Source organism: Lissotriton vulgaris, chromosome 7, assembly GCF_964263255.1.
Source record: "Lissotriton vulgaris chromosome 7, aLisVul1.2, whole genome shotgun sequence".
Classification (NCBI taxonomy): Eukaryota; Metazoa; Chordata; class Amphibia; order Caudata; family Salamandridae; genus Lissotriton; species Lissotriton vulgaris.
In genome coordinates this window covers 1,690,996,990-1,691,011,422 of record NC_141695.1, presented here as the reverse complement: position 1 = coordinate 1,691,011,422, position 14,433 = coordinate 1,690,996,990, and the positions used below count along the sequence as shown (strand labels likewise).

At 43.6% G+C, this 14,433-nt stretch overlaps 1 protein-coding gene across 3 annotated transcripts in view; it reads right to left on the bottom strand.

Annotated features, from left to right (window-relative positions):
* Nucleotides 1-2,079: 2,079 nt before the first annotated feature.
* KCNQ2 (potassium voltage-gated channel subfamily Q member 2) overlaps nucleotides 2,080-14,433 on the bottom strand; it is a 326,236-nt gene continuing 313,882 nt past the window's right edge. For all 3 annotated transcript variants that reach the window (XM_086932812.1, XM_086932813.1, XM_086932814.1), the window contains one exon: nucleotides 2,080-13,118. In XM_086932812.1, the coding sequence (XP_086788938.1) occupies nucleotides 12,372-13,118 (747 nt within the window). In that variant the 3' untranslated portion in view covers nucleotides 2,080-12,371. The remainder of the gene's footprint in view (nucleotides 13,119-14,433) is intronic.

Here is a 14,433-nt window from a genome sequence, read left to right as displayed (position 1 = left end):
GTCCATTCGAAATGTTGTCCATTCTATATTTATATTTATTTGGTGAATTCAGTAACAGGGGGTCCATCAGGGATGTGTATTAGCACCATTATTGTTTATTCTGTACATAAATGAGTTGAGCGCAGAAATTATTAAGAGCACCCCTGACGTACCGCTAGTATGTGGTACCCCTTTTGATGCCTTACTATAAAGTGATGATGCTGTTTTAATTGCCCAAACCCCTAAAGCTTTGTGACTTGTTTTAACTCACTCTCTTGTGAATTTTATGGCAAATCTTAATCTGTAGAGAAATTTGACTAAATCATTTTTAATATCCTGGGGTCCAAAGCGCACAAACTATTCTCTATTACTGTAGGCACAAGCACTTTATCTAGCACTAGCACATTTCCATATTTAGGAATTCATATCTGTACTTCAGGCTCATGGGCTCAGCATATTGCACAGTGTAGAGTAAAATTCTCAAGATCAATCGGGTAACTGCTTAGTTTGCCAACATCAAAGAGTGGAAGGCCACTAAAACCCTTACCAGAAATAAATCTACCCAAGTCCATTCCAATTGCAACCCATGGTGCTGGGGTATGAGGACTGGGTGCTCCTACAAATCTCAAGAGCGAGGAGAATTGCTTCCTGAGAAGGTTAGTATCAGCTCCAGCATCTTTCTCCCATTTCATTTGTCACAGGGAGATGGACATAGGCTAACTGTTCCGAGTCGCCCATCTACGCTGTGGCTATCCATTTGGAGTGGAGAAGGTGCCACACTAACATACAACATAGTCAAAGATTGTCTGGTCCGTGATAAGGGCCTCTCTATACCCTGGTTGGCCTAAGTTTAAAAATCCTTGGAAAGAGTGGTCCAAATAGATACTTAGGGGAGCCGAGCCAAGATGGCATATGGAACACGAAAAGTAGCTGGACACGAGATTTAGGGTTGGAATGATAAAATATCTTTTATACTTCCCAAGTGGGTATCAGCAGGGGCTTGAATTGAGGAAATGTCAATGCAACAACTAGTCGAAACAAAATATGCTGCACTTTCTTTTTTTCTGTGGTTTTTCTGTGTTATATAATCAGACATGTTTTGTATGCAGGCATATTGCTTCTTACCTACTCTGTCTGATGATGAAATTTGTTGCTGCAAAACTATGGGGCATATTACCAAGGGGGGCGATAGGCAATTATTGCCGGTTTAGCGGCCGTTTTCGGCCGCTAAGCGGCAATAATTCTATCGCTATATTAGCAAGCTGTCGCTAACTGATGTTAGCGACAGCTTTTAGGCGATAGCGAGCGGTATGGGGCCCGCTATGCATGTCAGCGATATTTATCGCTAATGACATGCAAAGTGGGCGTACCCAACCTGTTAGCGACTGAAAGCAGTCGCCAACGTCGCTATCGCCTATTAGGAAGGTGGGTGTAGCGATGGAAATATTCTCGCTATCGCCAAAAACTAACGCCTGCTCAGACCAGTTCTTAGCCATGTTATCCAATGGGAGGTGGATAACATGGCTAAGAGCATTTCGTCGCTAATGCGTGAAAATCGCTGTATTCTCAGCGATATTCACGCTATCGCCGGAAAAATTATTGCTTTGGAGATAAACATTGCTAATAGCACGTTATCTCAGTGATAATTTCCGGCGATGCTTAGCGATAAAAAATCGTTGCTAAGCCTAGTTAGTGATAAATATCGCTACTCGTTGGTAATATGCCCCTATGTTCCTTCAAGTTGTTGTATCCTCTAGGAAAACCATGCTAGATTATTTACTTATTTTTCTCGCATTCCAATGTTTTAAACATCTAATGACTTGGGAAGTATGATGTTTTTATGTATATTTATTGTATTTTTTATCATGTTCTTTTAAGGCTATTTCATAGCTGAATAAATAAAGAAATTGAATTGAATTGCATATGTTTATTTTTTTAGGAACTAAAAAATTCTTCCAAGCAAATGAAAACCAGCAAAGACCTTTGGCAAAGAGTCAGTTCCTATGTCAGCAAACAGCAGGACACACTGCCACTACCCAATGCCAACCCCGGGTAAGGAGGCGCATTGAAAAGAAAGACAAGAGGCTACACAGTAAAAGATGTGCAGTCAGTTTATTGTTAATGGGAACAGCAGTTGCAAGGGTGGCACGGATTCCAGAATAAATGCTGGACATTGTATCATCTTATTCCTGACATTCACCTGTTTGAGAAAATGCATGCGACAAAACATTGCGAGTCAAAGCAGACACCTGCACCGCAGAACCTCGTGCATCGCATGCGCATGCATGGCTGCACTTTAAAGGAGTCAGCGTCACACCTGTGCTCCACCATGGTATGTGGGCGCCTGGCTGTACCTCAAAGTGAAACAAAATGATATGACTGCCATGCATCCCGTGCTGCACATACATGCAAGGCCGCCATGTCAAGTGAAATAATACTAGATCACAAAGTGGATCTCTCATCCCTTCGAGTGAAAGCCTATACCAGAGACCTAGTGTGTCCTGCATCAAACATGTATGCTCACCTGCAGCTGAAAGTGAATGAACGCGCTGGTACGCCAATGGTATACGCATGTGCATTGATGTAACTTCCTAGGAAAATAGATCTGTACTGCAGACCCATGAATGGCTGTACTAATGAGTGAAGGAAAATCTTGCCAAACCCATTGTTCTTTGCATGATTGTCTGTTAGAGAGCAATAAATGGCTGGTGCTCACGTGTCCTCAGATTTATGTGCATGGCAGAACCTTAGGGGAAAACACATCACCGGTACCATAGGGCCTCCAGCATTACCAGTGCATGCAAGAATGCACCTTTGAGGAAAATGAATTACCAGTCTGATTATCCAAAATAGAAAGTACATGCATGGAATCATCTCCCAGTAAAGTGCATCGCCAGTCTTCTATGTGTTCTGCTGTATGTACCCCCTTAAAGCAATAAAAGGAATCATTCCCCAATATGTCCATCGTTGTATGTCCGTGGATGCCATGTTAGCATTGCATGTCCTTGGAAGGATCCAACACTTACTGTTTTTCATGCACTTGACCATCTAGAGCATGAAGCTAAGTTGAAATTCACAGGCACTGTGCAAGAAAAGATCAGTCAGTCAAACCTTGTTCACACATGGTTAACATACATCTGAGTCAATGCCTAGTCTTCAAGGTGAAGGAGACCTCTCCAGGGATAAACAGTATCCACTTCTAAAAACAAGTGGAAGCTTGGCCCCCAGGGTACCCAAATGATCATCCTACAAAATAGGGCAAGAGTAAGGAATTTGCTTCCCAAAAGAATTAACTGAGACTTTGGGGAAAAGTATTTGCTATCTGTGCTTGCTTTCACAATGATCGGTCACTCAATCCAAGTCCAGTGTTTTAAAGTATTAAATTGTAATAATACATTTAACATATTTTTCTGAGTCCATTACAGCGAGTCTGTGACGATAAATGGAGAAGTTCAAAAGAGTCGTTCACAAGATGCTGACTTGTCTCTTCGGAAAATTAGCAAAAAACTAAGGCACAGGTTGTTAATCAGATTGTCCAAAAAGTTGCGGTGATGAGGACTGACACGTACATAGAAGAAGGGAGAAAATAAGAAAATATCACCCCAAATCCAATGGATTAACTGACAGAGTTAATTATACACTTAAAATAATGCTGAAAACGGAGTGGATTGACATGGCAGAGGATGGGAAAATATATACCTTGATTACAGTTTGCTACCAGATAGATTCCCCATGAGAGTACAATTGCTTTGGTATTCTGCATGTGTAAGAGGTGCCTGAGGTTTAATAAAAGGAGACGAGAAAACTGGCTCGGGACTAAACAAGGGGATTCAATATTTAAATATGCTTTGTTCAGTGGTGGAGAAGTTGAATCAACTCACTTAGCTTTACTGCTTAACCTCATCCAGATCCCAAACTTGCAAAATTATTACTCCGGAGAGACCTACAAAGTGCAATCCTTCACAAGAAGAGATAAGCTTCAGGGAGAAATTGAGCTTTGAAAAGAAAAGTAAGCAGAGAGAAAATGTAGAAGGGAGGGAATAAATTAAGACAGTGGAGCGCTGTGAGGATTTCATAGCATGCCCATGGAGACCTGGGATGTCAGTGGGGTCCTCCTCAGAAAGTCAGCACATGCCTAGTATCACACCACCAGCAGAGCTGTAAATTTGTACTCAGAATGACTCCACAAGGCTCCTGTGATAGTACCCAACTCAGTCCGCTGACTGTTCAAATACCATAAATGGCCAAGGATGAAGATATGATTGAGCCGAGAGTGGAGAGGGAAATTGAGGAGGTGCCGTTTCAATGTGATAAACATGAAGAAAACTAATTTGAAGTCTTCGGGATAAAATAGGTATAGTTGTGAGTGGTTTCTTGGCATGATAGCTATAATATTAATTAAATAATAAGGGAGCTTCAGAACAATGCTGCTCAAGATCCTTCCTGAGCCTACCGCACATAAACTAATTCTCACTTACTGGTACAGTCCAAAATCAGCTTGTGCTTTCCATCAAACAACCACAAGTGGTGGCGCGTAATAGCGCAGCTCTTCCATAATCCACCCACCCTCTCCCCATTGAAATACTTCTGAAAGGTGGCAACACTTTGGTGGTAACAACGAGGAAGACTTTATGTAGAGTAGTCTGTCTGTCCAACTCACAGGACCAACCTTCCACCCCATCCACAATGGAGAGATAGTGGGGATGCAGTGAGAGACCATTTGAGCAGCAAGCACAAATCAAAACCATAATGCACTGCACAATCCAATACAGTGATGAACCAGACAAGGGCCACCACGAGAGAGCTGAGTGGTACTACAAAAGTATCCCGACCCAAGAGGAGAAAAGTATGCATTCATCAATACTCATAAGGACCAAGTGACAACATTGTATTGTTGTACTGACAGAAATTGTTTTCTGGGGAAAAGAAGGCAAAATGAGAGATAAAATCAGAATCAGAGAAAAATCAATACAGCAGAAGCTGTTATTCAGTATCGCAAAAGCACAACTAAGCTTTGTTCTCATGGATCTGTGCATAGATCTGTGGGTGATTTCCATCTTCTCCACCCATCCGAAGCATCCATCAGAAAAACATGGCTATCATCCATCTGAGCCCCTTCCAAATTCCATTGTTTGACGTAGGCGGAAGCCCAAACTGCCTTGTGCTTCCACCTGTGCCATTGGCCTTCAAACTGTTTTTTGAAGATGTGAGAAAGACATGTATCTCAAAACCAGGTCTTCCAGTGGATCAAGGGAACAATATTCAAGTTGCAGATGGATAAAAGGGTCTCTCTCCAGTTGGACATGGATCTTATGTGAAGAGGCAGGCAGCTTGGAGACAGAGTGACAGCTCCCAAATGGGGCTTGTAGACCTCCGTAAAACTTAATCTGGTACATCAAGTCCCAGTTTGTAACTCATATCCTAAACTCACAGCCATAAGGGGCTGGGGAACCTTGATCCCTGTACTTTGATGTTAACAGATGCACCCCTACTCATTTCAACATCAGTCAGGGGATCCGCTGCTTATGATATACCAAATATTTAATAGATACTGAGGAATGTGGGGAGCAAGGCATGTCAATTTGAGAAAATCTAATACATCTTAAAAGACAACTCCAATTTAATTTTCCTGTATAGGATCTTCCCCTTTTTTCAAGCTGTCCATGACCTTTTTGTTTTATTTTGCTTAATCAGTGATCAGGAGATAACTTGTATTTAACAAAACACTGATCATCCAGATGGAAGCCACCATCTTTAATAAGGTCAAACTCCCATCTCCGAGAAGAACCTTCGAAGCATGAGAAGTTGGTGTAGGTTTATATATGATAATCTCTGTTTAGGATTTCCGACAATAGTGCACTGCCACATCTCATCCTAACATGCATTGCATCAGACAAATGTGAAGTCCCGTCTTTGGATTGGATGCTCAACCTTAACCAAGATGGCTGCCTCCGCCATCGAGACTAAGCCTCTTTAAAAGACAATTTTTACTCATACCCTGGCTTATAGTACAAAACTTCAAGTAAGAGTGTGATGAAGAGTGAAACACGGATCCTCCCAAATCTTTCTCAAATAAATGGCTGAAGTAAATCTTTTAAGTAAATTGGAAAGAGACAGATATTTCCTAATTCAGTGACGGCTGACGTGATGAAGAATACGTCTCAATGGGATTAGGTGGAATGGTAATAATTCATAAGGTAATTTTAACACTCACAGGAGGTTTTAAATCAAACAGCTAACTTCTCTATGGTCATCATTTGTGTGGCCACTGAATTTGCAAGCATCTACTTCTGGCCTCCCCACCAATTTATTTAATCTTTAAGCAAGTTATGTTTTGTTGTCCCCCCTCACCCTCTTCTCGCCACTAACCCACTGTACTGTTTAGGGAGTCTACAGTACTTCCCTTTTCTTTCCATGTTAATGGAATACAGTGAATACTCCAGACAGAATAAAGAGATGTGAATGCAACTTCTTACAGGGATCAATGAGGTGCAGTACCTCATATATCTCCTAAAAAGGATTTGGGGCCATAATTTTGACCTGGTTTGCGTCGCTCTTGCACCATGGAACAAGGTTATTTAAATCATATTTTTGAAGCCACGCAAAGCCACTTTATGATGCCGTGTGGCTTTGAGTGGCTCCAAAAATATGGAGTAATGCAGCTAAAATTATTGTGTTAAATTACTCTACCCTGGGAGGACATTCCATGGACATTGCGTGGGTGTTCCTACGAAACTCCCATGGTTTTGAAGCATTCCCAGATTAACAAGACCTTGTAAGCCTGGGAATGAGCCCCAAAAATATGCCTCCCTCAGGGAGGCGTAATAAGGAGAAATGTGCTTATTTCTCCTCATTTTTCCTCTGGACACATAGAAAGAGGAAAAAGCCTCTCAGGATTGCTTTTGTGCTGCAAGGTGCTACTTCCTGCACAAAAAAATCCTGCCTGCAATGCAGACACCCTTGCATCATGGTGCATGTGTTGGTGCTAGGCTGCCAAGACAGTGCAGGGAAAAGGAGAGGAATATGCCGTATTGGATAAATACGGCGCATTCCTGCCCTATCCTTGTAACCCAGCACAGAAAGGTCACTTGCTGTGCTGCCCTGAGCCACTAAAGTCATAAATATGGCACTTGATGCGTAAGATATGTCCTGGATGGAATTACAGAAACAAATCTCAATTATAATTGGTATCAAAAACATTGATAACTGTGTTCATGTTGAGGACATTGCTGAATCATAAGAATGTGAAGAAAGACATTAAATAAGTTGTGCAAGGCTTAAGTTATGGCCCGTGTCTTGTAGCTTATAGAGATTTACCAATACACATGCAATTTCAGGTACATCAAACACAATGTGTGCATGGAGTAAGGGCCGCATTTACATATTGGTGAATTACTATCGCAACTTATACAGTTGTGATGCAAGTACTTGAAGCAGGTGCCCAGTTAGAAAAATGCAACAGTGTAAAAGCTTTTGGAAATCTACAAGTTTTTCCTCAAAAGGCCCACATTCATCTTGTAAATATCAGATTGATTAGTTTGCTATACGCTACGTGTGCATACCTCAGACAAGGTTCTCTCACGTTTGAGTTAGGGGGGTAGGATCAGCTAATCAAGTGCATCTAAAAACATTTATGAATGACCCAAAGTTTTTTAAAGTTAGAAGAGGGCAAGCCAGAGAATTTAAGGGAAGATTTAAGCCAGGCGGTCAACTAAGGGAACAGGTAGCCAGGAGTCGAAGCTTGGTCGAGCCAGTAAAATCATGATCCCTCTGTGAGAGGCTGAGGCAGCAGGGAAAAGGAGTGAGTGTCAGCTCTACTGACCCATTAGTGACTGACTGACTTACTGACTGACTGACTGACTGACTGACTGACCCATGACTGACCCATTAGACTGACCCATTAGTGGATATGGGCATGTCCTGGCAAACTGGTGCCCCTAGTAGCTCGCGAGTGCAGGCAGACTCACTCAGGCGCATCACACTATTGACTCTGCACCAGCCCTACGTTCTTATCACACCAGCCTGTTGCAGTCTCATCCGTCTTCCATGGCATATCTTTCCTACCTCTTCTCTTCTCTTCCTCTCCTCTCCTATTCTTCAGTTCTCCCCATCACAAATGTACCCTCCTTTCTTGCTTCCTTAATAGGCTGTGACTTGTATTCCTCTTTGACCTTCATCTTTCTGACTATTGCCCATCTTCCTTTGTTCTGCCTTTCTTCTACTCCACTCCCCTGTTTGTTTATCTCCCACTCCCTCTCTTGACTCACGCCATTTGCTGGAAAAGTCACTCACTCACAGCTTATCTCGGCTCATTTCTGGCTCAAGAGTCCAAGGGGCCATCAGGCTGAACCATAGCCAGCCACCTGACCTGAGATTTTGGGAACCCTCCAACACTACAGCGGGGTTGGGAACCTCATTCATGATGGAGGTCCTGGACAACTGCAAGCGATGTCATGGCAAACCCACTCTCTCAAGCCCTTATTGAATTACGGATGGGTAATGCACACATACCTAGCGTAATTTAGGCACAGGTAGACAACGCTTATATGCCTTTAGTTTGTAACTCATTGTAACTCATTTGTAAGTCTCATCCGAAAGTATAAGTTCAATTTAGTCAAGGGAATGTGCCATCTGTGCGTAAAATTGCTGTACATGTGTGATTTGCATGACTACAGTGAACTTTTTTCTGGCCTATGCGCTGTTTTTACCACCCAAAAATGTTTGTGACTCAACTCTGGTGTGCCCATAGTCCGGCTATTTCTCCATTATTTCCACATTGTATTTTCCATTCGCCTCTGCCACTCTACCTCCTTGCAATCCAAAAGATTCAGATACATGATTGTCAGCTGCATTCAGTCTTAATCTGAGAGACTGGTGAAAGGTATTTGATTGATATATTACATGCTATTCCCTTCAGAAGCACCATGAAAATCACAGTGAATGCTGGAGTTACTCGTGTTCTCTTTGAACAGATGCTAAGGTTCAAACGCAAGTACCCAGGCTACAGAAGCAAGGGTTCTTCAAGATGTGTGTAGTAACTTAGAAAGCCCAAGGCTCGGAGGTGTGGACTCACACTGCATCAGGCCCCCGGCAGAGGCTCTCCGCCTTAAAGGTGTGCAGACAGCCAGTGCTTAGTTTGTAAATAGTTTAAGTGAGTGCTAGGGCCTTCTTCAGGAGGCTACTGCAGCTTCCATCACCCATTGCTCCTGTCAGCATTGCAAATGACAACCACTAACCATCACACTGTTATACATGTGACAATTCAAGCTACTCCAGGCCCCCAAAAGCTGTAAGAATGGCTTGGGTGGCAAGTATAAGCCATTAAAATGTATATAGAATTCATAAACAACTGTTGTTGTGCTCATCTCTAAATTAGACAGACAGCGCCACCATATGTCAGACTGTCATAAGTGTAGATGTTGACAATAAAGTGCAGGGCCCTAGCAATGGAAACCTCCGGCTCAAATTAAGTAAGCACTGGCAGACACACTGCATCAGGCCTTGGTCACAGTTACGTTTATTAGTGAAAGAGAAGCTCTCTGCCTTGGTGGCGCTCTGTATCAGGCCCTGGTCGGAGTGATGGTTTGTTAATGATGGAGAGGTTCTCTGCCATGGAGGTGCACTACATTAGCCTCTGAGGTGTGCAGAGGCTCTGCCTTAGGCCCTAATGCAGGGGGGATTTGCTAGTGACCGAGAAGCTCTCAGCACTGTGGAGTGTGGGCACGTTGCATTAGAACCTGTTCCTGGGGACTGTTTGCCAATAAAACAGAAGCTCCCGCATCTGAGGTGTGCAGATTCAGTGCATTGGGCCCAATGCGGTGGATGGTTTATTTGTGATAGAGTAGTACCCTGCCCCTGGGGTATGCAGTCACACTGCTTCTGTGGATGCTTGTTGGTGCTAAAGCCCTGTGTTTTTGGGCTGTGGACACACTAATAGATTCTACTGCAGACACTAGCATCAGAACAAACTCTTCTTTTGCAGACCTAATAAATGTGGTAACAAGAAAGCACTTCAGAGCACTGCTCTTGATGGCACTTGAAGATCTGCAAAGTGCATTAAAACTCACTTACACTCCTTGTAAATTCCACTACTGCAACGTGTGCGCCTCACCAGTGAAGCATTGGAAGCCCTGGTCCTTTACATGCCCATGTGTCTATTTTTTTTAACACTAGGACTAAGGAAGTATTGTTTTCAATATGTTATATTATGTCACTGGTGGTGTACACCGGGAATATCGAGCACACAATATCGGTGGCCAAAAATATTGAAAATATTGAAAAAAGATATCGACAGCGGAATGAGTATAGATATTCTATCCCTAACTCACAAACATATTCGGTGCATATATTTTCAAGGTACATAGATAAGGAGTTAGAAATAGTAAATCTATCATTCCCTTTATGCATTTACCTATTGATTTTTTTTATCCCTTGATATTCTGTCCTCGATATTCTTGTATCTCAATATTGTTTGGTGCTGGTATACAGTAGTACATCTGTATTGTCCATTCCCCAACCCTTTGGCCTCCTGTCGCTTTGTATAGATACATGTGAAAAACCCAAGGGTGAATAATCAGCATTGGAGCTGTGCATTAGGAAAAAAAGAGTGTCTTCTCCTCAGAGCTGTTAACCTGATATGCGACTGACCCTTGTGCGCCTGATTAGATTGCCAAGGTATTAGCCTGACAGGTCATTGATTTTGCACATCCTCTGTCTGGATAACAGTGACACAAGCCTTATAAGTGACTCACTCATCCAATTCCTGCAACTCTTCAAAAGGTTCCATTCCCTTCAAAGCCTCAAAAACCAACTAAATTCACTAAGATAACTTACATTTTAAAACGTTTACACTTTTGAGTAAGTTTACTACAATTAAGTATATTTTTGTAATTATTTTTAATAGTTGACTTTAATTCACTTATTTCATATGGGGTTTTATTATGAGTCCTTAACTCCATTATCTTCTATGGGAGAGTGTAGCAGTACCATTTTTATGTTATTTGCAATGTGGAATTTACTACAAAAGTGTGAATTACTACAAAAGTATATTTTGTGAATACTGAAAGGCAGTAAACTTACTCAAATATGAGGTTTGTGACTCATACCCCAAGTTTAGCTGGCAGCACTTGAATGGAGCAAATTTGCAGGTCTTGTGCGGAGGCTTCCACTGGAGTTATGGATTGCGAGTTTAGCAAAGCACCGGAGGAGATAGGGTGGCAGCATGAGATGCCGTTGTTTGCACTGTTGAAGGTAGGCATAGCAGCCAAGTTTTCCAAGTGCATGCCTGGTGTGCTGTTCCTGGGCAGGTTTTTTTTCTTTGAATTCTGGGACATGTAGTCCTGTTTTATGATGAATTAAACAAGAATACAAGTCAATTCAAAGCAAAACTCTGGACTGTATCAGCACATCATGCATGGACCTGGAAAACTTGACAGGACTGGGTAGATGTGATGCTCAGCTTCTCATGCAATGTCTGTGCTCCAAACCATGCCCCTTCAAGGGCCCACCTCCTCCTCCTTCTCCCATCTAGTCTACAAGGCGGAAATATTCCAAGGTTGGATGGTCAGAGAGTTGCAACCAGAGCTGCTGTGCAAACTCTCACAAGTGCAACAGTCTCTCCAAACTTCTGTCTCACCATCTCACTCAACATTAAAGGGTATTTCTAGTGACATTACTTATTCCGCGGCTTAGTGACCAGCAGTTTGACATATAGCAGTGGCTTTCCCACACCAAATACTGTAGTTCTGATGATTTGATGGAAAAATAACTTCTAGAAGGGATCAAATGCTTCACTAGACAGTACGTCAAAGTGAGCATGAAACGTACCATACATTTTATATAGCAGGTCCCACACTGGCAGGGAGAGAGGTTGAGTCAGATTCAAAATGGAGTGGCTGATTTTTTTATTATTTAATCCTTAGTTAATAGGAAGGATTTCTGAGTACTTAAGGTTGTAAAAAATTGCAAGGGGAACTTTCCATCCTAGCAAAAAATGTATAAAAGCCAATCACGAGCAAGGTGTGCAGCCAAAGTAAAAGCAATACTTCCCAATAGTGATTAGATGACCAATGATCTCTAAAGCATTTTCCACCAGCCCGCTGCAAACCTCAACCTGTGTCTCAGAGCTACATGTGCACATCAGTGAAGTACGAAGGTGTGGGATGATTTTTATATATTTGAGGGCGTTTGTTGCCCTCAAGATATTCACAAGGCTTGTGAAGGATATTATTTGAAGTAGGTGAGCAATGGGCCTGGTTCTGTGGAAATCAGTCCTTTAAAAAGATAAGAGCGCTTTGTGCTGAGGTGGAGCCTCAGGCAGAACCAGGCTTGACCTTTCGTCCGCAGAGTCTCTAGACTCGGGTGGCAACAGGCGGTGGGAGCGCCATAGTGAGTTATTTGGTGTGCGGCCACCCTATGTCGGCATAAGGTCCCTCACCCGTCGCTGACCTGGGTGGCGGTCCACACGGTGTGCACAGTTCTGAGTCTGTGTCCGATTCACCCTCAGCGATGTAGGGTCTGATTTTGGGGCAGGGTGCCACACTTGCGAAACAGCCATTGTTCACAGCCTCCAGGTTCTCCTTGGATTGGGAGATGCTGAAGCCGCTAAAAGAGCGGTTGAGCTCCTCATGGTCCACTGAAGGAATGGAGATGGAAGTGTCACTGTCCCGCAAGACCCCCTCCTGTTGCTTGATTGACCCATCTTCATTCCTCGTGGGGTGCTCCACCCCGAGCCGGTTGACCCCACTGTTGGCCGATAAAGAGCGTTCATGTGTTGGTGGAGGTGGGATACGTACTAACGAGGTGGGGTCCCCAACTGGGGAGGAGCCATGACTGTGACGATGGTAAGGCTGCGACAGGGGCTGCTGCTGCCAAGAGGTGGATGGGGGGCAGGAGGTCCCATATACACCTTCAGTGGGTGGCACTGCAGAGAAGTTCTTCTGCCCCATGGAGCTGCTGGAGCGGATGATCTTTGTGATGCAGCCATTCTTATCCAAGTGCTCTCGGCTGTCTTCTGGGCTGTGGTATGGCGGTGCCGGCTCCTTGGAGCCGAAGTATGCTTCGGCTTCGGTGGGTTGGATTCCCATACGCTGCATGTAGATATTCACCAGGAAGTCCAGCTTCTTCTCCATAGACATCACCTGCACACAACAAAACAAATTATTTACAGAACAATATAGCAGCCTTGAAAACACAATTTCACTGGATTATGCAAGTGTTGGAGACTGTTCCGTCTCATGTAGTAGGAAGCAGTATTTCTCACATTTGTCACCGAAATTAACCTTTTTCCTTTGAGTAAACTATACATTGAGGCCACTTCTTTCAGTTTGGACATTTGTTATCTGGTTCTGACAAATGATTGGTTGGTCTGGCTCGACCAGGGAACCCCATCACATTCTAGTATGAACCCACTGGTGCCAAGACCCTGGAATTTGGGAAAATCTGGATAAAAACTGTTAAGGAAAGGAATAAGCAATTCCAGAATAGAAAATTACTGTGACTGTTTTCCTGGCACATCAGAACCGCCAGAAATGTTGTTAACAGGCCCGGACTGGCCGTTGCTGGGCAATCCCCCAGTGGGCCGCACGGGTGGGGGCCGGTTTGGGGCCGGTTTGGGGCCCCTGGGGGCCGTTTTTGTTACAGGGCCGTTTTTGCAGCATAGCTGCAAAAACGGCCCTGTAACAAAAGCGGCCGAAAACCGGCCCTGGCAAAGAGCGCGGCCGGTCCCCCCTCCCCTCGGGTGTAGGGGAGGGGGGGCCGGCCGAGCACTTTGCCGGGGCCGGTTTCGGTTCCCAGTCCGGCCCTGGTTGTTAAAGATCCCTAGACTTAAAATATGGTAGTTTTTGCTTGGGCTGTGGTGAGTAAATTTGTTGCTAGGGAACCCTGTTTCCCTAAGAGACAGAAGTAGCATCCTTTCTCATTGGAGTGGCTGAGTCCAGCAGTCTTGACATTAGTGCAGGGACTGGCAGCTCAAATGCAGGATGACGGTAGAGAAAAACCCAGAGAAATGGATTGCAATGACCAATATATATATCACTTAGCATCATACGATAATCAGCTTAAGACCATCCCATCATTGCCAAGAGTTAAAATAGCCCACCCTATTAGCTGGCAAACAGCAACATTTGTACAAACAATTAAACCACAGCAGAATCTACCGGATCCCACTCCTGGGAAGGGAAGACAGACCTTCACTATGCACATAAGGAGATACAGCCTCCCTATCAGAACCAACAGTCACACAAAGGTATCCCCTGCCAAGTGTACAAAATCACTACCCAAAAGAAACCTTGCTAGTGATGAAAAAAATCCTTTTTTCTTTGATAGACCCTCATCCACTCTAGTAGTGTCATGCTTCATCATCGGGTCTCATCCTGAGCCCTAATAACTAGGATGGGCTTGGCCATATTTCAGGGAGCACTTTGAATATTTTTTCTCGCAGGTACTATAAAAGAT